This window comes from Carcharhinus amblyrhynchos, chromosome 17 (assembly GCF_965287045.1).
Source record: "Carcharhinus amblyrhynchos chromosome 17, sCarAmb.v2.hapA, whole genome shotgun sequence".
Lineage (NCBI taxonomy): Eukaryota > Metazoa > Chordata > Chondrichthyes > Carcharhiniformes > Carcharhinidae > Carcharhinus > Carcharhinus amblyrhynchos.
Window position 1 is genome coordinate 26848893 of NC_137340.1, and position 25283 is coordinate 26874175.

The 25283-nt window shown below is 39.2% G+C and overlaps 1 protein-coding gene across 4 annotated transcripts in view; it reads right to left on the minus strand.

Moving 5' to 3' along the window:
* Window positions 1–25283, minus strand: part of edrf1 (erythroid differentiation regulatory factor 1) — an 80811-nt gene that overhangs the window by 3038 nt on the left and 52490 nt on the right. For 2 of the 4 annotated variants that reach the window (XM_080205651.1, XM_080205650.1), the window contains 7 exons: window positions 24481–24699; window positions 21064–21290; window positions 14946–15104; window positions 14064–14213; window positions 11782–11935; window positions 7633–7748; window positions 3255–3409 (listed from right to left, as the gene is read on the minus strand). In XM_080205651.1, coding sequence (XP_080061777.1) covers window positions 3255–3409; window positions 7633–7748; window positions 11782–11935; window positions 14064–14213; window positions 14946–15104; window positions 21064–21290; window positions 24481–24699 — 1180 coding nt within the window. Of the gene's footprint in view, window positions 1–3254; window positions 3410–7632; window positions 7749–11781; window positions 11956–13377; window positions 13460–14063; window positions 14214–14945; window positions 15105–21063; window positions 21291–24480; window positions 24700–25283 lie in introns of those variants that run through there. The other 2 variants (XR_013888851.1, XM_080205652.1) reach the window with 2 other exon arrangements.

Below are 25283 nucleotides of genomic sequence, written 5' to 3' on the forward strand. Positions count from 1 at the left end.
GAAAATCCATGAAACTTATAAATATTAATGTTCAGAGGGACTTGGAAAAAAAAGTTAGTATGTAGACACAACAAGCAATTAAGAAAGAAAATGGCATATTAACCTTCACTGCAAGGGGACTGGAATGGACATAGACATATAAAATAGAGGTGCACCACAGCCCACTTTGAGCCAGCTCTGCTATTTAAAATGATAACGGCTGATCCTCTATCTCAACATCCTACCCCTGCACTCTCCCCACACCCCTGGGCACCCTTAGTGTCTAGAAATCTATTTCCTTCTTGTGTGTATTCAGTCACTTGGCCTCTAGAGCCTTCAGTGGTAGAGTATTCCACAAGGTCACCACCCTCAGTGTAAATGCTTCTCCTTGTCTCAGTCCTAAATGGCCTACTCCATTATCCCGTATCCTGAGACTGTGACCCCTTGTTCTAGACCCCTGACCACAGGAGCCAACATCCCTACATCCAGTCTGTCTAGCTACATCAGAATTTTATATGTTTCAATTAGATCCCCTCTCATTCTTCTAAATACCAGTGAACATAGGTGCAACTGGCCTAAACTCGACCGATGCGAAAATCCTCTAATCCCGGGTATCAGTCGGGTGAAACTTCGCTGCACTCCACCCACGGCAAGTACATCCTTTCTTAGGTAAGGAGACCAAAACTGCACACAGTATTCCAGATGTGGTGACAGTTACGGTCGGACATCCTTGCTCCTATACTCAAGTCCTCTTGCAATGAAGGCCAACATGCCCTTTGCCTGCCTAACTGCTTCTTGTACCTGCATGTTTGTTTTCAGTGACTGGTGTACAATGACACCCAGGCCCTTTTACATCCACATTTCCCAATCTACCACTATGTAAATAAGATTTTGCCATTCTGTTTCTCTATCCAAAGTGGATAATTTCACATTTATTCACATTATACTGCATCTGTCATATATTTGCCCACTCAAATTGTCAAAATCACCATGAAACCTTTTAACATCCTCCTCGTCATTCACATTCCCACTTAAATGTGTGACATCAGCAAACTTGGAAATATTACTTTTAGTTCACTCAGCTAAATCATTGATATATATTGAAAATAGCTGGGGCCGAAGAACTGATTCCTCTGGGATTTCACTCATCCCTGTCTCCCACTTTGAAGAGCCATTTATTTCTACTTCATGTTTCCTGTCTGCTAATCAATTCCTAATCCATGCCAATATATTACACCAAATCTCATGTGCTTTAATTTTGCACACTAACATCCTATATGGAACTTTTATCAAATCTTTCTGAAAATTCAGATACATCACATCCACTGGTTCTCCCTCATCAATTCTACCATGTCCTCAAAAAACTTCAATTGGTTTGTGAAACACAATTTCCCTTTCAAAAATCTATGTTTACTTGTCTAATCCTGTTGAAATTTTCTCCTTGCCCTGCTATAATCTCCTCTGTAATAGACTTTAGCATTTTTCCTGTATTGATTTTAGGTTAATCAGTCTGTAACATCCTGCTTTTCCCTCCCTCTAATGTGGGAGATGTTTTCCATCTTCCGATCTGCCAGTACTGTTCCAGAGTCTATAGGGTTTTGGAAGATGAAAATCAATGCATCCATTATTTCCATGGCCACCTCCTTTAGTACCCTGGGTGGCAGGGACCCACATTTGTCTTCACTAATCTTTTTCTCATAATATACTTAGAGGCTTTTACAGTTCACTATTATGTTACTTGAAAGTTTACTCTCATGCTCTATATTTCCCTTCTTAATCTCCAGACCGTCCTTTGCTGAATTCTGAACTGCTCCCTAACCTTAAGCTTGCTACTTTTCTAGCAACTTTGTATGACACTGGATCTAATACAACCTTCATTTATTTTGTAATGAATGAGTTAGGCTGCTTTTTTTGTGATTTTCATAGAAATCATAGAAAATTGTAGAAACCCTTCAGTACAAAAAGAGACCATTCGGCCCATCGAGTCTGCACCAACCACAATCCCACCCAGGCCCTACCCCCATATCTCTAGATATTTTACTCACTAATCCCTCTAATCTAAGCATCTCAGGACACTAAGGGGCAATTTTAGTCTGGCCAATCAACCTGACCCACACATCTTTGGAGGAAACTGGAGTACCCGGAGGAAACCCGCACAGACACGAGGAGAATGTGCAAACTCCACACAGACAGTGACCTAAGCTGGGAATCGAACCCAGATCTCTGGAGCTGTGAAGCAGCAGTGCTAACCACTCTGCTACTGTACCACCCATTTTGTGTCAGAAATGAATGTAAAACTGTTGAAATGCATATGTTTGTTCCTTAAATATTAGCCATTACCTATTCATCTCCATGACTTTACAAGAATAAGGAAGTCTTGCTGCAACTGTAAATTAACTGTACAATGTCAGGAGAAGGAGTAAGCCATTTATGACTGTTTTGAGGAGCAAGTTATTCACTGAGAGTGTAGTGAATCTTTGGGATTCTATATCCAGAGGGTTGTGGAAGCTAAATCGTTTAGCTGGTTCAAGACATAAATTGAAATATTTCTGGAGACTAATGACATTAAGGGATATGGAAGTAGTGCAAAAAGTGGCATTCAGATAGCTGATCATCCACATTCTAAATGAATGCATAAATATGTGAGCTACTCTTATTCCTATGTACAGGTTTTGTTGATGAAAACACTGTGCACCATTTTAATGTCCTTACTGAAGGAAGGATATACTTGCCTTGAGAGGATGGTCCTGAGATGAAGGGCTGATTTAATTGGGCCTATATTTTTCAGAGTTTAGGAAAATGACAGCTCTTCTGAAACGTAAAAGATCCTGAAGGAACCTGATAGGGTAAACAGAGGTTGTTTTCCCTGGTTGGGGATTCTAGAACACAAGGACATAGTCTCAGTATAAAGGCTCAATCATCTGTAACTGAGATGAGGAAAACCTTTTTCGTAGTGGATTCTGAATCCTTGGAACTCTATCTCACAGGGTTGTGGATACTCCATCATTGAACACAACTGAAATAAGCCTGAAATGGGCTGACTTTTGGTCTCTCAAGGAAGCAATGGGAAAAGGGCAAAAAAGTGGAGTTGAGGTAGATTAGCCACGATCACATTGAATTGAACAGCAGGTCTGAGGAAGTGTATGGTTGACTCCTTTTTTCTATAACCTTAGGCACACATTTGTGTTTTACAGATGTCGACATAACAATGCAAACTACCCGGGGGAATGGGTACAAACTAGTATACTGATAACTAAAGAAAGGAAATGCATTACCTGTTTTTCCTTTTTGAGGTCAGTAGTTTGATAAGTTGAAACAACAGAAAAGAAAGTCGAGCTTCAAACATGTTGACAAGGTTTATGATCTCTTCTTCATTAAGGCTGGATGAATCATTTTCAGGCATACCATGGAGTGCTTGACAATTTCCTTGCTAGATGAATCAATATGAATTTTAGCTTGAGATCACTTCTGAATACTTGTTACAATATTTATCAATTATTTATGTAACGAAATTAAAAATATGTCAAGACAAAATGGGCTAATAGAGAACATAACATGATTTTAAAATGCGCCAGTTTTCAGTAAATGAGTTTTAAGTCTCAGTTCAAAACCAGAGTACTGCAGTCAAAAACCATATTTTAATGCCTGAACTTACCTGCGGAGTTTTCACCAAATTTGCTGACCCAGCAGTAAGTACCCTCAGTGTGCAGCTTCCAGCAGAGTCTACTTAAAGCAGGAATGCACATCAAAGTGAGTTGTATTCACTTCTGTAAGTCTTTACTATTGGAAGTGGATAGCAAGAAACTGAAACAGCATGTGCCTAAGGTAAAACTCCATATTCTCTGATCTCCCTGGAGATTCTGCTCGAAAAACGTTAAGTTCAAGTGCTTTTAATTAATTTTGTGCAGTCTGTTGTAGTGTAGCTCAGATGATATGGAGATAGAGAGGAAAAATCTAGAGGAAGATGATCAGTCGTGATTTATTTATTTGATTGGCAGAGCTGGCTCAACAGGCCAAATGGGATACGCCTGCTCCTATGTACCTAACAATGGAACTGATAAGCCCTCAGCCTACAGGAGTAGAAGCAGCAAACAGTGAGACATGTGCTATTGTCTCAGGTTGTCAACATAGGCATTGCTCCACACCCTATCAAGTAAGATCAGCCATGATGCCAGAAAGACAGTTGGGCCAGACTTCCCCAGTAGCAGATAAAGTGCTGCAGCGTGTGCAGCTGGACTCTCATAGGGACAATGACATCTGGATGTCCAGGCCTAAGAGCTACAAAGAACAAAGAACAACGAACAACCCAGCATGGGAAACAGGCCCTTCGGCCCAATGAGCCCACGCCGCCATTTCAACAAAGCATTTTCCTACACCTACCCTGCCCCGTGTGTATGTGAATAGTACCCCTAATGTAGCCAGATTCAGGGGAGAATAGTGTAGGGTCAATTTGGTACACCAATCAGCCTAAGAGCACATCTTTGGGGTGTGGGGGGAAACCGGAGCACCCGGAGGAACCCACGCAACCACAGGGAGAATGCGCAAACTCCCACAGATACAGGCCCAAATCCATGTATCTGCACAGCTAGCAGCGATAGTCACTGAGCTGTTGTGGTGCCTGTCTGCTGGTCCAGGATTAAGCACACACAACGACACAAAGTACTAGGCCACTCTCGAAACCTCCAAGAGCAGCCCACGCACGACCCACCGTGTGCATGCCCCTCGTTTGACAACAAGGTGGACCAGCTACCTGGGAGCTCACACAAGTAATTGTAGTGGTCCACCAGCTCTGCTGAAGATACTTGAACAACACCTCTTTGAAGTTGTAGAGTTTGTAAATTTTGATGAAATTACTTGGGTAACTAAATAATTTAAAATTAAAATCAACATTATTAATACAGTTGTTGTTTCCTCTCACGACACCCTTTTAGTCCGCACTGTCTAAAAGTCAATATCAAGGGTGGCCAAATGATTTTAATTTTTAAAAATGCAAATTCAAGGGATTGATATTGCTAAATGAGCTTTTGCAACTTTTCATACAAATGTGCTATCAGCTGCACCCTATCCTGCTCAGCTGCAATGAGTTCTGCTGCTTTTCCTTCTTATGGCTCTCCATTTTGAAATAATTGCTCGTCTAAGGGAACCTTTTTTCCTGATGCTATGCCTTCTCCAACTCCCATCACTTTGCATTGCAAGTTGTGCTGAATGGAACAGACCATTAATGTGCATCCTACTTTATCTGGACAACATTTTGGGGGGGGGGAGGCAGGGATGTGAAGAAAATAGATAGTTCTCACAAAATGAAGAAACCTTGGTAGCTAACAACAAGAATGTGCAGATTTGCATGACTCTAGGTTTGATCACCTGCAACACTTGTGAGGTGAAAGGGCCTTCTTGTTTTAATCACTCCATTTGCTATGTCTTTACTTGCTTAGGCCCCAAGCTCTGGAATTCCCTCCCTAAACCTCTCTGGTTTCTTACCTTATTTTTCTTCCTACTTTTCAACAATCAACATAAAGGGGGAAAAAGTCAAAAGGAAGCAAATTTAGAATTTTAGAACATGTGTAGAAATGCAGCACTCATTGCCACACAGATCCTAATGACCTTAGTGGCTGTAGATGAGTGTCTGCTTAAATGAAGCGCAGAAGTCAGTTTGACTCCATGAGACTAGGTCTGTCCAGTTAAAGTCTTGGTGTCCATATGGCAACATCAAACACATATCTGAATACATCATTCATATAATTTGCATGTCAAAGAAACTATAGCACAACTCTGCAATTGTTCATGATACTATGACTCCAACAGTCAACTGGGGAATCTGAAACTGACACTTAAAATCTGGAATGCGTTCAAGCAAGGCTATCTCATAGCTCCCAGTCTACCTGGTAGTGGCTATTCATCTCAAAGGTCAACTGCCCTCTAGTGTCACTATTAAATACCATATAAATGGAAAACTCTTCAACCTCAGTTGCCTCCATGCTGAACTGACCAGCGCCAATATATATGATCTATAGTCTGTGGATGACTGCAGTGTTGTTACTTACTCAGCACCAGATCTACGATTCACCCTCAAATCTTTCAATTCTACACACAAGAAACTTGGCCTGTCCTTTAGTGTTGCCAAAACAAAATTTATCAGTCCACACCATGTCAAGCAAACATTCCAACTTCTAATCATACTGAAGGTGAGACTCTGGAATATGTTGAGCACTTGCCATATCTTGGCAATTACCTCCCTCAAAAGGCCATGACTGACAAGGAGATCCAACACCGAATCAAGTGGGTCAGTTCAGTCTTCTACAAATTACAACAGCTAGTGTTTGACTACAAAGACATTCCATAAGTCAACAAAAGCCTTAGGTGTAGAACACTTGTTGTCACCAAGCTCCTATACTGCATTGAGACTTGGACTATGCATCAATAACATTAGAACTCGAGAAATTCCATCAGCAACATCACCACCTAATCTGCCAGATTCAGTGGGTGGACTGTTGAACAAATACAAATATCTTTCTTAAAGCCAGGCCCACAAGTACTTGGGCAAAATTGTTGCAAAATCAACTTTGATGGACTGGCCACTGCCCACGTGGGTGAAAATCAAATCCCCACCAAGTCATGTCCTCAAACCTTTGAGCAGTTAGCCTTCCAAGGATGGCAAGAAAAAACGCTTCAAAGACACACTAAAGCCATCCTTTAAGTGGGATAGCATCAACCTTAATAACTTTGGGGAGCTTGCTACCAAGTACTCAGAATGGTAACAACTTGTTCATCACGTTACAGCTTTGTATCCCAACACTTCAATGATGAATCAGAGTGACGGCAGAGAAAGAAAAAGGAAACAAATCCTGCACTCTGGATCCAATTATTACATGGGAATGCTTGCCCCACGTACTCAAAGATCTGTGGGTTGAAGTTGGTCCACTCAATCACAGCAAGATCCAAGGCAGAAACTAGTGACCGAGTTACCACCCTTGAATTGAGGGATAGCCAATGGATACATCATGAGGCACCCACTACATCTTCAACCTCAATGAACTACATGTCAAAATAGTAGTCAGTGTGTTTCACATGCCATGCTCAGAACTGAAATCAGGACAATAATTGATTATTATTTGATCATTTGAAGCCTGAAATTTTATTTGTGAAAAAAGATAATATTTTAATGGAATTAAGATTCTGATTTATTTATGGGGATAGAGAGGTGAGTGATGGTTGGATGTTGAGGATTATCAGACAAGAGAATGAAACACTTGTACTTTTATACCCTATGTCATCACTTTAGAATTCCCAAGTCAGGTACAAAATTAAGCACATATGCAAAATAAAGCTTCACATTGGTCTCCATCCTGATTGCAGAAAAGCACACCTCACTGCATCAGTATGATGTCTGCTTTGCTTGCATCTGTTTTTCTTTAGTAGCTCTTCTGTAATATTGTCAATTGTGATCAGTGTAGTGCTGTCAACTAACCTTATTACCTAAAGTCATTTCATACAGTGATGTTTCAGTTAACAGAAGGAAGATCTCCTTCATCCTTAATTTTAGCTATTTTGTCAGCCTAAAATGATTTATGTCATAGTTGAAGAATATGCTACCTGCTGCATCACTCAGTCCTTTCTGCCCTTTCACTAACAAAATAGTTTTAAAACAGTTACCAGCGATTGGGCACATGAAAGTTCACCCTGGATAAGCTGAAACGAATATTCTGAATTGATGATTATATCCAGTGCACCTGAAAGAGTCTTCAGCTTTGATGCATTGCTGATCTGATCTGCAAGGCAAAGGAACAAAAATATCACTTTTTATTTAATCCATGATGTATTTTAAAAGGGATCATATAACAACACAATAATGAATTAAATACTGAACAGGCTGGTCAGGCTTAAATTTTCCAATTTTCTTCTAAGAGAAATTAAAATTTTAAGTATTGTTTAAAAGTAACATGTCATGTTTTCATTTCAAAATTAACAATGGCCTATTATTTGAAAGCAATCTTGGAAACAATACGCAACCATCACCCTGCAAGTTATTCTGCCTGCTAAGACTGTGAAAAATAGCCAAAGTGAAAATATTGGGATGAAAAGTGGCTTTGACTCTAAAACCTTTAAAGACTCTTTCTACAACTTACCCATTGTGGAGTATAATGAATAATAAGGAAATAAGCCTAGAGCTTCCAGTCAATTGTGTTTCCCACCCCCAACCCTCTTTGGCACAATTCTTGTTGATAGAGGTATAAACAGGTGAAAGATCACCAAATTTTAAATGCAATTTACGCACAACTGAAATTTCTGCAATATTTGTACTGATGTTATTTGTGTTAGATGTACTGTCCTCAGGGTGAATTAATCACCAGCTGGGTGTTTCTGCTAACTGCACTCATTTGCAAGCCTTATGGAAGCTCCAAAAGTTAAGCTGGATCTCATGACTGCCCGAGTACTAATGGGAACATTTTGAAAGGTTTTGTTACTATACCCCAAATTAACTGGAAAATAGCTTTGTAATTTTTTTTTGTCATTTTCAGTAGTAACTTAAGATTGGGTTACTCAAGTGGAGATTTGATGCTGTGAATCAAAATCCTTGTTTCTTTTGTGTTTTCAGCTGTATTAATCAAACTTTACCAAATTACTGCACTCAAATATATCAAGGAATATTTTTTAAAGTAAGTTTTTAATTTTCTAAAAATTGCATTTAAATGCTGTTTCATGGAAAATATGCAATGAATTTAAGCAGAAATGCAAGAGGAAAAATACTTTTCAAAACTGGTGCAATATGTGCTGAAATCATCATTGATTACACTGCAAATGAAACTCTACCCTGTGATTATAATGAATAATAAAGATAATGATTTTCTCAGTACAGAGGTTTTGGTTACCCACTCTGGAACAGGTATTCAGTTTTTGTACCATAGCTTCAGAAAACATTTACTTGCTTTGCATGAGGTGGAATAAAGAGACATCAAAATTATGACAGGGTTTCAAGGGTTAAATTATATGAGCCGATTACATAAATGGTTTGGATTCCTTCACGTTAGTGAATATTAATTAATACTCACATTTTAATGACAGGGGCGGGGGGGTGATCTAATTTAGGTGTTTACAGTGGTAAAAGGATTCACCAAGGCAGATACAGCGAAGTTATTTCTTCTGATGTGGGAATCCAGAACAAGGGTGCACAATCATAATATTAGATCACCTGATTGGGGTGTAAATATTTTGGAGGAGAGAGAGATATTGACACCAATACCTGATGCCAAAATTTGATCCGTTCAATCCCCAATAGCATCTCTTAGTGGTTGTGTCAAAGCAAAAAAAATTCTAAAATCATGGGAGGGGTTCAAGAAAATAAAAGCAAAGGAACATCCAAACCAAATATACAAACTGTATAATGTTTCCTGTGGGCTCCCCACTGAAATTAAAATCCCCAAGTAGATCTGTGATTAAGAGTCAAGATACAGCATGTCCAAATTGTTCCGCATTTTCACTTTTACAGCTTATCTTTACTTGCATCAACTTTTCACATTTGTTTAATATGTTGGTTATTGTATTCCTCTTGGTTTCTTTCTCCCTCCACACACCTGACGGAGGAACACCGTTTCCGAAAGCTTGTGGGATTACTATCAAATAAATTGGTTGGACTTAAACCTGGTGTTGTGAGACTTCTTACTGTGTTTACCCCAGCCCAACGCTGGCATCTCTACATCAAGGCTAACTTAGAGCAGGGGAGGCTTTCTCCAGGCCCATTACTAAGGGTTGGGCTACTAAAAACTACCGCAGTGAGCAGATGTCAGAGATGTCAACTAAGTAATTTTCCTCAGTTTTCAGAGAGGTATATACTCCAACTCTGGACTGAAAAATGAGAGCTGAACTGTTAGGTAGGTCACTACTTAGAGAGTTGTTACTTTTTGCTTGTTGAAAGAGCTCACTATTTAAGGATCATCTTGGAACGCAATGACAATCCCTGACTTCTTATCTCCACTATATATTGTCTTCTTAAATCCCTCTCCTGTTTCCTACATCTTTACCCACAACAATAAGCGCAAGGGTGTCATGTTGAAGTTACAATCAGATCTGCCATAATCTTATTAAATGGCCGAGCAGGAGCAAGGGACTGAATGGCCTATTCCTAATTTTATTTTCCTCTAAAAATCCCATTTGAACTTGCAACTTTCTCTAGTTTCTTTCCAATCTCCCCCTTCTGCTCTCTGAACTCAGCTTACCCAGCTACCTCCAGCACCCTCAACCCTATTCTCACTAAAATGCTGCCCACCCTACTACCCTTCTTGTTCCCCATGTTAGCCAATATTGTAACAGTCTCTATCTTCAGGTAGGGATTGTCCCTCTCTCCATCATCTCTGCCTTAATAAATCCTCAAATATCCAAACCTGCTCCTGAACTCCCACCCACAATGATGCCATTGCTCTTGCAAGTCACTTCCCCATCTCCAACCTCCCTTTACTCTCAAGTCCTTGAAGACATCAATGCCCATCTTTTTTGGAACGCCAAGTTTAAAGCTCTCCAACCAGATTTCTATCCCAATACCAAAATAACTCCTTTTCGAAGTCACAAATGCACCCAGTGTGACAAAGGTGTGCAATCCCTTCTCAACCTATCTACAACCTTTAACATCGTTGACCATATCATCCTCCTCTACATTTTCTCCATTGTCATCAAGCTCAGACTGCTCTCACTTGGTTCTGTACTTATCAAATTGTGGCCAGAGTGCCACTTACAATAACTTATCATCCTAACCTAGTGCCATTACCTCTTTCTCCCAAAGCAGGCATCCTTGCCTTCCTCCTATTTTTCATTTATGTTGCTTCTCAGTGATTTGATACAAAAGCATACATCACCACCACCTCTCTAGACTCCTCCAATGTTGTTACATTATCAAAATTCTTCTTGAACATCCAGTTTGGAGGAGCAGAAACTTCCTCCAATAAAGTACTGAGAAGACTGAATCCATTGGGTCCCACCAAAGTTAACAGACATTTGGCTGGCTCCCCACATTTTCTGTCCCAGCCCAACCCTGTCAGGGCCAGAAAATTCCAGCCATTGTTTTCAATCCACAAAACAATTTTAATTCTATAACTGACTCCATTCCTTTCCTAGGTAACAGTGTGAAACAAAACCAGTCTGTTCAACCTTAATGTCATGATGTGGGTATGCCGGCGTTGGACTGGCGTAAACACAGTAAAAAGTCTGACAACACCAGGTTTTAGTCCAACCTATTTATTTGATAATATTCTCACAAGCTTTCGAGGGGTTACCCTCTTCGTCAGGTGTCAGGTAACCCCTCGAAAGCTTGTGAGAATATTATCAAATAAATAGGTTGGACTAAAACCTGGTGTTGTCAGACTTTTTACCAACCTTAATGTCACATCAGAGCCTGAGATGATCTTTGGACTACACTTTCAACAATTTCCACCTCTGTAACATCACCTTATTGAGGCATCTCAGCTCATCTGCTACTGAAACCCTTATGTGATACTTCATTACCTTTAAACTTAACTACTGCAGTACACTTCTGGCTAGTCTCTGCCATTCTTCACTCCATGAACTTGGGGCCATTCCAACTTTGTTGGCTGTGTATTAACTTGACCCAAGGCACATTCACCCATCAACTGTAATCTGTGTTCTACATTACTTCCTGGTCCAGCAACATCCTGATTTTAAAATTTTCAATTGTTCTCCATTATTACTCTAGTTCTTTTTAAAATCTTTATTTTAGGCATTGCATCCACCACTTAAGACAATTTCTATTTGTTAAAAGGCCAGTTCATTTCTGAACCTTATATATTTACTTACTTGCCATCTGAAACTCTGAAAACGCAACCCGTTCTAATTGAACTCTCAGCAGCTCACAAGGTGCATCTTTCAGCAACAGAAACAATTTCACAGCCTTGTTGTAATGGAGATCAGCCAAACTGCGGTGTTGCTTACGAAAATGATCATCACCAACCTGTATTTAAATGGAAGAAACTGCAGATCTTTTACCAGTTAATCAAAACATTATTCTCACCTTTCTAAGAACGTATTAACTAAATCAACAAAATGGTTTTTGCCAGGTTCCTTCACCAATTACTTATGAAGATTTTTTTTTGGATGAAATCGTCCATGTTAGCATTTAGGCAGATTAGTTTAAACAATCCAATCCAGTTGACTAGAGTTTGCTGTTTGCCTTTTAATTGACAAAACTAGAACGTTAATTTCAGCAAAGTGAAATAGGCTCAAGTTTTAATACAAGAGTTTTCAGAACCATGAATTACCATGAAGTGTAAACACTGTTACGCTGTATGGGGATGGGGCATCCAATTTGCAGACAAACAGAAATTAGACAACCAGTGGCAGAGATAGAATGGCCAACTGGTTGTGGGCCATGCTCAAGCTCAGATTTGGCTCAAAGAGCAGTTCAGAAGCTGCAGAGACTTTCAAATCACATCGAGAGGACAAAAATAGATGACAGAAGTTTACAGGAGAAAAACGGAGGCACTTTAATCTTAAAATGAATGAAGGGTCCAGCTAAAGATATGACCAGATAATCTGTTGAATCTGATATTGGTTGAGGGATACATGTTGATAGGGCACCAGGCAAACTCCCCCACTATTGTTCAGTTAATACCATGGGACACTGCGCTTCCACCTGAGAAGTTGAATAGAACTTCTGTTTTGTGTCATCTGAAAGAAAGCACCTTCAAGTGTGTAGCACTCCTTAGGTATTACATCAAAATGCCATTTGAGATTATATCCTTGAGTTTCTAGTGTAGGGTTTCAAACCACAATCTTCTGACACCTAAAGTGAGTGTGATCACTCAGTCAAAGCTAAAATTCAGTATATTCAACTAATGCATAGCGAAGCCTGTTGTCTGGATTGTATAACCACACAGTCCAAACAGCAGAATAAAAGTCAGACGACAAGATGAGAGGAAGTTATGATTAAATTATCTAGTACCATACGTGGACCACATTGTAAGAATGGTCTCAGTTGTGGTCACCAACACAAAGAGAAATAAAGTATTGGAGAGTAGATCCAGGGGCTGAATGCCCCTGAAATGAGTTGTGAAGAAAGACCAGAAAAACTTGAATTATTCAGTTTGAAAAAGCACCAAGCAGGAGAGCTGATCTTAAATATACAAGATGCTAAACCAAATTGACTTTTAACATATTGTTTAGTATATTGTTTTTCAAATTGATTTTTACATATTAAAAATACTCAATGGGATAAGAGACCAAAGATTCAAATGAGTAAAGTAGTAGATTTAGGATTCAAGATTTCCTTCGCAAATAGAATGGATTCCCTAAAACCATGGGCCATTAACAAGCCCAACAGTTTCTGCAGTGGAGGAACATTAGGATAGTTATGGAAAGACGAACAAATTTGGGATAAATATCATGCCTCCTCACCATGATTAATTTGCGAAGCCTTTTTTGTAGATGATTTGAGAACATTATTATGCCACTTTTGCGAAACTGCTTTTGATTCCCACTAGCATTAAGAAATGCAAAATATACATGATACAAATTCCATATTTCATAGAGATTCTAGGAATGACAGGGAGTCTTATAATCTTGAACAATCCCAAATAAAGATTATTACATTGCAATGGTTTTTCTGGAGAACACAACATAGTAAATATATGCACATAAATATAATATAAAATACACTAAAATGAAAAGAAAAACCCAATACAAAGATTGTAATGCTTCATATTTTTCCAGTCAGCTATTCAAATCTCCCTGAAAATTGCCCCTTCAAAAAAATTCAGTCATGCAGTTACAGTATAAGATTGATTCAATTGATGCAAGTTATTTTACTTATATTTAATTGGTGCAATAGACAAATCATATCCTACGTATTAAAACTGTCAGAGGTATGAACATAAATTACAAAAATCTAAAAATCTTAATTTTCAAAGTGACTTTTAAGAGGAGTATCTTCCAATTATTTTGTCTTTTCTAAACATAAATTTACAAAATACTATGATATTTCAGGAGATAAAATGGCTTTGACAGGTTGCAATCCAAATTTACTATTGGTTATGTCAGGTGTACGACTTTACATCAACGCAAGTATTAAAGTTTCAGATTACCTGGTTTCTAAGAGAATTATGATACATGGAGGCGAGTCTATGATGAATTGTTGCAGCCCGATACTGACATAAGGGCTGTCTTGCAGATTCTGTATGAATATCACAGTACTTAAGCGATTTCATCATAGAATCAGCAACTTCTCTTTCAATCTGAAAAATTATAATACAATACAAAATGATAATTGGTATTATTTAACAAGATATAATTTAACCTCAAAGTGGAAAGTAAATATTGAATACATGCCAGCATATGCGGAACTTCTGATGTATAAAATCATGATTCTTTGTATTAAAAGGAAGCGGCATTTGTCTTTTACTAATTCAACACTATTTTAAATGGCCTTTAAAACAATGACAATAGGGTTTGGTGTTGAAAAATGTTCTTCCACTTATCAGCAGGTTACATTTCATTGTACTTGTAATATGCTCATATAAGTGTTTACGCTCCACTCAGCTTGTCTCACTTCCTGTTAAATGCATCTAAGCTATTGGTTTCAACCACTCCCTGTGGCAGTGAGCCTCACATTCGCACCATTCAATGAAGACATTTCTTCTGAATTCCCTGTTGGATTTCTTGGTGACTTATTGTACTGATGGTCTCTAATTATGCCCTTCCCACAGGTCCTTCCCTAACTTTCTCAATCTCTACCAACTTGCAGTAATGACATAGAATTGGGCGCAATTTTCTGAAATAGGCTGCGGGAGGCAATTCAGCAAGGATTCTTACTCCTATACAGTAGCTCCTAGTGGAAAACATTTGTGTACGAACACCATCATCAGTGTTATCCTTTAACAAACTAATCGCACCTTCCAAAACGTGGAAAATGCATCATTTACTTTCATGTGAACGGAATAAAAATCAGAATGAATCTTATGCAATACCTGTTCCTGAGCTTTTCTTGATAATGGAGCATAATCCTGCTCCAATGTTGCCATAGTAAAATAAGTTGTTGATAGCTCCCATTTCACAGAATCCCAAACAGCCGGATGTTTCTCCCATTCGCTAAGTGATCTCATTGCCTTTAGATAGTAATCCACAGCCTATATGTAAAGTAAAGACTTTTTAGTTAAATTCTAAGCTCACAAACTCTGCAATTCCTGAAACTGCTTAAATGCTAACTTAGAGTCATACAGCACGGAAACAGGCCCATACCCCGCTAATCCTATAGAATCTTTTTGTAATAGTAGAAATGGAGTTTAAGTGTTAAAAGTGCTTGCTATGACATTTGCAGGAATATGAAATATTTTATTAATTTAGAAGAATCTTATAAATGTTGCATACGGAAGAATGTCTCAACATCCCACATGCTCAAATCAAATAACAAACCAGCTTTATGCATTTAATATTACCATGGCCCTTCTGGCCAGTCCCATGGGTGTAATGGTGCCAGTGGTGGCAGGTTTTGAACTTTTGCACAAGCCAAACACATACCCACCTTCTCCTTGATTCTGCTATGGAGCCCTGGCCACCAAAAATAGCTTCTATCTCCCTCATTATGATTCCATAATTACTTTCATGAGATTGGTTTAGGACACGTTTCCTTAGCAATGGTGGAATAATAACCCTCGTTCCTAGAGAAGACAACCAGCCTACACAGATAGTTTGAGATTTCGGGTAACATAAGGTTTGTTCCTGCAGTCTTGCCAAAAATACCATGTCCATAGCTTTCCACAGTAGTGGATCATTTCTGGTATAATTCTCAACTTGTCCTGTGGTTATAGGAGTATTATTGACCTCTTTGAAATGGAAAACAGTGCCAGTCAAGCTATTCACTGACAACCCATTAGGTAAAGATAATCTGGAGAGTCCATCAGCATTTGATTGATGATATTTTATCATGAATGTATGTCGTAACAACAGCAAAGCCCATCTCTTCATCTAGCTCATTTCTAATGATGGATTACCAGTATAAGGCTCGAGTATTGTTGTTCAGAGGTGGATAATCCATTAGAAAAGTAGATTTCCTTCTATGTAGGTATTGGTAAAAAGGTTTGAACCCAAAAATAAAGCTTCCTTCTCTATCTGTGCATAGTTCATTTCTACTTTTTCAAGGATCTTGGTGCAAATGTTATTGGGTTCTTTTCACCATTGGGCATTATGTGAGAAATTACTTCTCCCAACCCATAAGTGTTGAGTCGCAAGCCAGTTGCAGGAGTAACTACGGATCAAAGTGCGTCAGTACTTCCAGCTTTAATAATATATCCTTGATATGGTTAGATTTATTGTCACATGTATTAGTATACAATGAAAAGTATTGTTTCTTGCGCGCTATGCAGACAAAGCATACCATATATAGGGAAGGAAACAAGGGAGTGCAGAATGTAGTGTTACAGTCATAGCTAGGGTGCAGACAAAGATCAACTTAATGCGAGCTAGATCCATTCAAAAATCTCGAGCCTTTATACAACTTATTGCATCAAAACAGGAAATGGAAATTGGTGGATTAGTGCAAGATGCTCTTCATACAAGTTAAGGTCATGAATGAAGCCCAGTCCATCATTCAAACCAGCCTCCCATCCATTGACACTGTCTATACTTCCTGCTGCCTCGGAAAAGCAACCAACATAATCAAAGTCTATTGGCAGCAGGGAAGAGGCTGTTTTTGAGTTGTTTGGTATATGATCTCAGACTTTTGTATCTTTTTCTCCGATGGAAGAAGGTGGAACAGAGTCCCGGGTGCGTGGGGTCCTTGATTATGCTGGCTGCTTTTCCGAAGCAGCGGGTAGTGTAGACCGTGTTAGCGGATGGGAGGTTCGTTTGAGTGATAGACTGAGCTTTATTCACAACCTTAACTTGTATGAAGATTGTCTTGCTCTGATCCACCAATTTCCATTTCCTGTTTTGATGCAATAAGTTGTGCAAAAGCTTGAGAATCATTGCTAGATTAGGGACAAACCTTCCACAATACTTCAATAAGTCCAAAAATTAACAAAGTTGATTTATGTTTTAAGGTGCACACAGTACCAGATTGATGGTGACTTTAAAATTGACATATATGCATACCAAACTATCTTCATCAGGTTACTATCAGCGTGGCCCAATCACTTGCATAAATGGGTTCAAGGAGCCCACCGTAACCAGGTTCTCTTAATTCTGCCTTGCCCTTGGGTCTGATGGCGTGCAGCATTAACATGGCCTTGAAGTATCTTGCTTGGCTTTTGTCCTTAATCTCTAGCTCTCTTTCTTCTTTCCTGCTTCCCAACTCTCTAATAAAGACAATAGCATTTTTCTTTAAAATCTTTAGTAGTCCTGCTTTGGATTCCGATATGAGATTTACCTTGGCCCAATTAAGCTTGATTTTTCTCCAGAACGTTTCCCCATTAGGGCTGAATAGTTACCTTTAACAACGTGCAAGGACAAGTCTGCAGTCTGTCTTTTTAACTGCATATTTACATATGGCCCCTCAACTGAACCACTTCCCCATTATAGGTTTTTAGTATTATCTTTGAGCGTTTTATGGCGATATGTCGTAGTTTCATTTGGTAAACTGTTTCTGGTGCCAAAAGAACTGCTGCTTTGGCGTTCACCACCATTTTCACTGGTTGTCTGTCCAGTAAAGGAGTAACTCAGTATTGGTTTGTTGCACCAATGACAGCTCATCATCTGACTGTGACTCTGATCTTTTTGGAATCCTTTTTGTATCCTGTGGATCCATCTCCTTCTATTCAGTTTTCCATTTGATACACTTGGTTTTTGTTGTTTATAATTCTTGCTTGGAACTTGTTGCTTCTTTCTCCAACACCCATGCTCGATCCACCCCTTTTTAGCCACAATTCCTGCATTATGCATCTTTGCACCAGCAATCAGTTGCTGTGTGCCCATTTTTTGCACACTGGTGGTAATTTTTAACCTATGCCCAATATGTCAAAAACTTTATAGGTCCCAATCTTGGTCACCTTTTAGGTATGTCTCTGCAATATGTGCTATTGCAGAGACATGAGTGATCTGAGTGGGTTCGTGATCTTTAGTCCTTTAGGTATCTTGTCTGCTTTCTTGCATCTCTGTAAAAACTGTAAAAACAAGTCCAACGCCAGCATCTCCACATCATGTCTGCAATACGTACCAGGTTATAAATATCCTTTACTATGGTGTCATATGAAAACCACTTATCTTCTTTGCAGTCCTTCTCCCATCTACACAGGTAGCAAGCACCATGTAACTGCAGGACAAAGTCAGGGGCTGAGGTTTCTCCATCACTACATACTGGTCCCCCTTACTTACCTGCCTGATTTTCAGCCACACTCTTCTGTCCCTGACCAACTCTGTTCTGCCTATCCTAAGGGGAGTGACTGCTTCCTGGAGCAAAGTGTCTAGGTAACTCTCCCCCTTCCTGATGTCCTGCAATGTCCAGACTAGTTTCAGACTAGTTCAGCAACTCAGAGCCGAAGTAGCTCAAGACACTTACTGCACATGTGGTTGTTTGGGACTGCAGTGCAGTCCACAAATTCTTACATTCTACAGTCTCAGTACATCATCAGTACTGCCATTTCTATCCAACTTTATTTATTTTATCAATTAATTAATAATTTACACAGATAAATAGGAAGTTGCATTCACCTAGCTTGGAGACAAGCAAACAAGCTCATCAACCAGCGAAGGCTGATATAAATACAAAAAAAAAAGCACCTTTTTGCCCCTCTGCACTGAATTTCCCACCTGAACCACATTCCCAACTGCTCACTTAATCTACATCTCACTCAGGCTTCGTCTTGTGTCCACTCACCGCTTTCTGCCTTGGTGTTAGAAAGTACCTAAGTTCTTCAATAGCCATAACCTAGCTCAAACCTGAAGAAAAAATTAGCATAGAAGTAAAAGTAAACGTGGAACAAATGCAAACTTCAACATTCCTGGGATGTGGATGATGCCAAGAAAGCCATATTTATTACCCATCTCAGAACAACTGAGGATGGGCTATATTTATATGTATGTGTGTGTGTGTGTATATATCTATATATACACACACACCCACAATATATGCACAAGTATGTCACTCCTTGCACACCCCAAGAACAAATTTGAAAAATGGGCTTTCACAATAAAAGTGTACACAAAGTATCTTCTTAAAATGAGCTAGATTTCAAACATGAAACCGGTGATACTTTTCAGAGCTGAGGACCATAAATGTTTATTGAAACACAATTCCATTGCTTTCATTAGGCCTTTAAAGGAAGATCTTCACCTTAAGGAGAAATTCTTTGAACAGATTAACACTGTGTAGCAATCTAGGATTTGGACTACTCTATCTTGATGCTCTGCTGTTCAGAGAGATGAGAAACATGCGGAAAGAAAGCAAATCAAAAATAGATTGCCCTGGATTTTACTATCAATAAAAACAAATGGTGCCAATCATAACAATTATATTTGACCACTGGTTCTCCAAGCTTTGCACTGAAAATTGTAGCTACTGACAATAAAATAAGACCATTCCCTTTACAGGCATCTAGGACCTGGGTGAACCGAACAAGCAACAACCCACATGTCCTTAACCACAGATCAAACAATCCTTACTTGGGACATGCTGGGTCTAAACCAGAAAATGCAAGGTAGAATATTTAATTCAGTGCCAAATGATATACAAGAACAAAATAAAGTGTACATGAAAGATGGGATTGAGGGGTAAAGAAACAAAATAAAAAAGGTACCATTAACAATTAAAAATAAATTAGTTTTAAAAATCTCTGATGGTGAAAGTCTGAAGGAATGAGAACCAATGCTTTCTAAAGTAAATTAAGACTTAAAATTTTGCTTTTAATTAAATGGAAAGCTGAAATTTTTATTGGACATGTTCAGTGGCTATCTAGTGGGAAGTACTGAACCCAACATCCTTTGTGCGCATGAATGATGATTGACTTGGTGACATACTAGTTTAGTGATGAAAACTAGAGGATTACAGCAACTCAGACAGCAATTTCATGATTTCCACTGTGTCTGTGCTAACACTGGAGATTGTTGTCCAAGATACTTCCTAATAGTTAAAACCCTCACCATTATTCCTATACACCAGAATCCACGGCATTAAGAATATTAAATGGGCTAACTCTGGATAACACAAATACTCTCCTCATTTGTTAGGTGCGAATCAAAATTTCTACTTTCCAGTTCAATTGCCTAATAATTATTGTATGCGCAACTTAAAAATTTTAACTAAGAATATTTAGTCTTTAACGTTAGAAATTTATGTAAAAAGATTGGAGGTGATTACTTGTATTAAACAGATGGATTAGTAAAAGATTAATAATAATGGAAATAAGCTGTAGGTGAAGTTAGTGAAAATTGGATGCTAGCCAGTCAAGAATGTGGGATAGAGCAGAGCAAGATCTGTACAGATATTGGATTGGAATGTGTTAACTCCCCTTTTTGTATTTATCTCCTGAAACAACAGATGGACAGATAGATGACTCTCAGTGACTGGAAATTTTACAACATCTTGGAAGGGTTGTTTAGACATAGTTTTCTGATAAGGACAGCGAAATTGACAAAAACATGAGGTGTAGCAGGTCATATGTGACATCTATATGATTTAATGACAGGATTTTGGCTGTAAGTCGATTTAGTTTCTGATCTCCAATGAAGGTATAAAAATTGTCTTGTGTGTATGGGATTTTGTAGCCACCAAATCTCTGCATGAGGTTATGTATATTGGATAAGCTCTGTACTCTGAAGAAATAAAGACTCTTTTGAAATAAAAATATTGTGCGCTGTGTACTTCAATGCATTTGTCCCAGCATGTGAGGCGATTATCTGGAGCTGTGTGGCAGGACAACTTGCAATACTGAATATATAATTACAATATTCCAGAAATGCATCAGAATTTTACATGCATGCGTCATAGTTCAACTACAACATATAATTGAAAGTGGCCTGCTACGTTAAGATTGTATACTTGTTCATACATGCCTTCAGCTGAAGTCAACGACTGAATAATTTTAAAAATATAATTCAAGACTTTGAAAGAATAGACACAGACATAGGTAGAAAAGTAAAACATAGAATACATGCCTTGTTATAATACATGGCTTCCTCTAGTGAAAATTCTCCCCTTTTCAAATCACTTCCAGCTGGAGCATGTGCCTGAGCACAAAGTCTCATCAATCTCCCAGTGTTGCAAAGTAGTAAAGCAGCATTAGTTTCATCATCTATAGTCTCAAAGTCTTGAATACCCTTTTCAAAGTAAGAAAAGCTTTTCTTCCACAATTCTTGTTCGACCATTGTTATCCCTTTGCTTGCTGCAGAGAAGAGAAACAAACAAATTTGTCTTTCATGTTACTAAATTTATCGCATTAATTTCCAAAGAGCTTTACATAGAAACTAGAAGCAGGAGTAGGCCATTCAGCCCTTTGAACCTGCTCCACCACTTCTTTTTGACCATGGCTGATCAACGAATTCACATCCTGATCCCCCACTTCCTCCCATATAAGAACATAAGAATGTAAGAACTAGGAGCAGGAGGCCATTTGGCCCCTTGAGCCTGCTCCACCATTCAAGATGATCATGGCTGATCTTTTCATGGACTCAGCTCCATTTATACCCGCTCACCATAACCTTTAATTCCTTTACCGTTCAAAAATCTATCTTTACCTTAAAAGCATTCAACAAGATAGCCTCAGCTGCTTCACCGAACAGGGAATTCCACAGATTCACAACTCTTTGGGTGAAGAAGTTCCTCCTCAACTCAGTCCTAAATCTGCTGCCCCTTATGTTTGAGGCTTTGCCTCCTAGTTCTGGTTCTAGTTCTGCCAATGGGAACAACTTTCCTGCTACTGTCTTATCTATTCCTTCATAATTTTCTTTGTTTCTATAACATCCATCCTCATTCTCCTAAATTCCAATGAGCATAGTCCATGTCTACTCAGTCTCTCCTATAGGCTAACCCTCTCAATTCAGGAATCAACCTAGTGAATCTCCTCTGCAGCCCCTCCAATGCCAGTACATCCTTTCTCAAGTAAGGAGACCAAAACCATACACAGTACTCCAGGTATGACCTCACCAGCACCTTATACAGCCACAACATAACCTCCCTGATTTTATACTCCATCCCTTTAGCAATGAAGGACAACATTCCATTTGCCTTCTTAATTACCTGCTGCACCTGCAAATCAACTTTTTGCAATTCATGCACAGGACACCCAGGTCCCTCTGTACAGCAGCATGCAGCAATTTTTTTACCATTTAAACAACAGTCCATATTGTTGTTATTCTACAAAAATAGATGACCTCATATTTATCAACATTATATTCCATCTGCCAGACCCTTGTCCACTCATTTAAACTATCTATATTCCTTTGCAGAAGTTCAGTGTCCTCTGCACACTTTGCTCTACCACTCATCTTAGTGTCATCTGCAAATTTTGACACATTACACTTGGCCTCCAATTCCAAATCATCTACGTAAATTGTAAACAATTGCAGTCCCAACACTGATCCCTGAGGTACATTACTAGTCACTGATTGCCAACCAGAAAAACATCATTGTTTGCTTTCTGTTAGTTAACCAATCTGCTATCCAAGCTAATACATTACCTGTAAAACTGTGCATCTTTATCTTATGCAGCAGCCTTTTGTGCAGTACCTTGTCGAATGCTTTCTGGAAATCCAGGTACACCATATCCATTGGTTCCCTGTTGTTCACCACGCTCGTAATGTCCTCAAATCTCTCAGCGGCAGGGAACCAGGTTCGATTCCCAGCTTGGGTTACTGTCTTGTGGAGTTTGCACATTCTCCCCCTGTCTGTGTGGGTTTCCTCTGGGGGCTTCGGTTTCCTCCCACAATCCAAAAAATGTGCTCATTAGGTGGACTGGCTGTGCTAAATTCTTCCTTGGTATACTGAACAGGCACTGGAGTGTGGCGACTACGGGATTTTCATAGTAACTTCACTGCAGTGTTCATGTAAGCCTACTTGTGACTAACGAATAAACTTTTTTTTCCAAAGAATTCCACAAAGTTAGTTAAACATGACCTGCCTTTCACAAACCCATACCGAGACAAATTCTATCCAGATGTCTTGCTATTTCTTCCTTGGTGACAGATCCAAGCATCTTCCTCGCTACAGAAGTTAAGCTAACAGGCCTATAGTTTTTGTCTGCCTCCTTTTTAAATATCTCTTGATCACTTTAGCCTCAAGAGGTATAGCTAATTTCTTCTTGTAATCAGACAATGTTTTGGTCTCAACTACATTTGATGGTAGTGAATTCCACACATTAACCACCCTCTGGGTGAAGAAATTTCTTCTCACCTCAGTGCCAAAAGATTTACTCCTTATCCTCAAACTATGACCCATAGTTTTGGAACCCATACCATTGGGAACATTCTTTCTGAATCTACCCTGTCTAACCCTGTTACAATTTTATAAGTTTCTGTGGGATCCCCTCTCCCTCTTCTAATCTCCAGTAAATATAATCCTAACTGACTTAGTCCCTCCTCAAATGACAGACCTCCATCCCAGGAATCAGTCTGGTAAACCTTCGCTGTACTCCCTCTATAGCAAGGACATCCTTCTTCAGATAAGGACACCAAAATTGCACACAATACTCCAGATGTGGCCATACCAACATCCTATAAAATTGAAGCAAGACATCTCCATCACCATACTCAAATCCTTTTGCTATGAAAGCCAACATACCATTTGCTGTTTTTACTGCCTGCTGTACCTGTATGCTTACTTTCAGTGACAGATGAATGAGGACTCCAAGGTCTCGTTGAGTATCAATCTCTCTCAATTTACACCCTTCAAGTAATAATCTGTCTTCCTATTATTGCTATCAAAGTGAATAGAATCATAGAATTCTACAGTGTAGAAGGAGGCCATTCAGCCCATCGAGTCTGCACCGATCACAATTTCACCCAGGCCCTATCCCCATAACCCCATGCATTTGCCCTAGTTAGCCCCCCCTGACATTAAGGGTTTGGTTGATTGGCCATGCTAAATTGACCCTACTGTTAGGGGATTAGCAGGGTAAATATATGGGGTTACGGGACTAGGGCTTGGATGGGTTGTGGATGGCCGAATGGCCTCCTTCTGCACTGTAGGTATTCTATGATTCTACAAATTTAACCTGGTCAACCCGCACATTTTGGACTGTGGGAGGAAACCCACGGAAACATAAGGAGAATGTACAAACTCTACACAGTCAGTGACACAAGTTTGGAAACGTACCCAGGTTCCAGGAGCTATGAGGCAGCAGTGCTAACCACTATGTCACCATGCCGCCCTCACATTTATCCGCATTATACTGCATCTGCCATGCAGATGCTAACACATTCAGCCTCAACTTTCCCAAAAACTTATGAATTTTTTGCTATATTTTCCTATTGCCCGTAGGAAGCAATAAGTTTGTTTCAGATAATTTGGAATTCATCAGAAAGGTTTACAGAACAAGAACAGATAGTAAACAAGCTTCTTAGGTTAAAAGTCCTTACCTGCTCCCTCAGTCTGTACAGCAGCAGCCTGATTCATATAAAAAACTCCAATCTCATTTCTGCTGTTGCCTAATCGTTTTAACACTTGTGTTTGTTGCTCTATAACATGAACATGCTGATCACAAGAACGTAGCAATTCATTTGCTGCCTCGTAGCATTTACAACTAACTGAAAGTTGGTATTCCAAGTCCATATAAAGTTCTGTGGCCCAGCTGAAAGCTAAAATAATGACACCATTACCACTCAGATTGGGGAGCAGGGGAGGGCATGTAAGAAATTAGACAAACGACAATCAAATATTACTATCAGTTTTAGAAACATTCTTTCCCACCTTGCTACAGATTATGATTTGAATCAGATATTTGTTTGTTCCCTCAGTTCTCTCCACATTCTCCAACCCTCTTCAGCCAACAATGCTGAAATATTGAGTTATGATTCTAAGTTCCTTCCAGTATCTGTCTTAACAGAGTAGAAGAGCAGAAGAACAAAAAAAAATCTTGGCCCAATTACATCATGAGGAGATCTACTGAATGATAACCCAAGTGGAAATACCCTCTCCCAGCCCTGTAGTCAACAGTAGTACTAATATTACTGTCAACATTGAGATCCAAAAGAGCAAAGACCAGGGATACAACCTGGGCCTTTCTGGTTCAATAGAGAGCCCAAATTACATTTCATGAGAACGTTGGAAGTATCAACTCATTCTCAACAAATCCAAATCTATGCAAGATAGAATACTGCAATTTGACAGTCAATATTTGCAAGTCATTTGCTCTAAAGGTAAAGGTTTGAAAGTCTCAAGG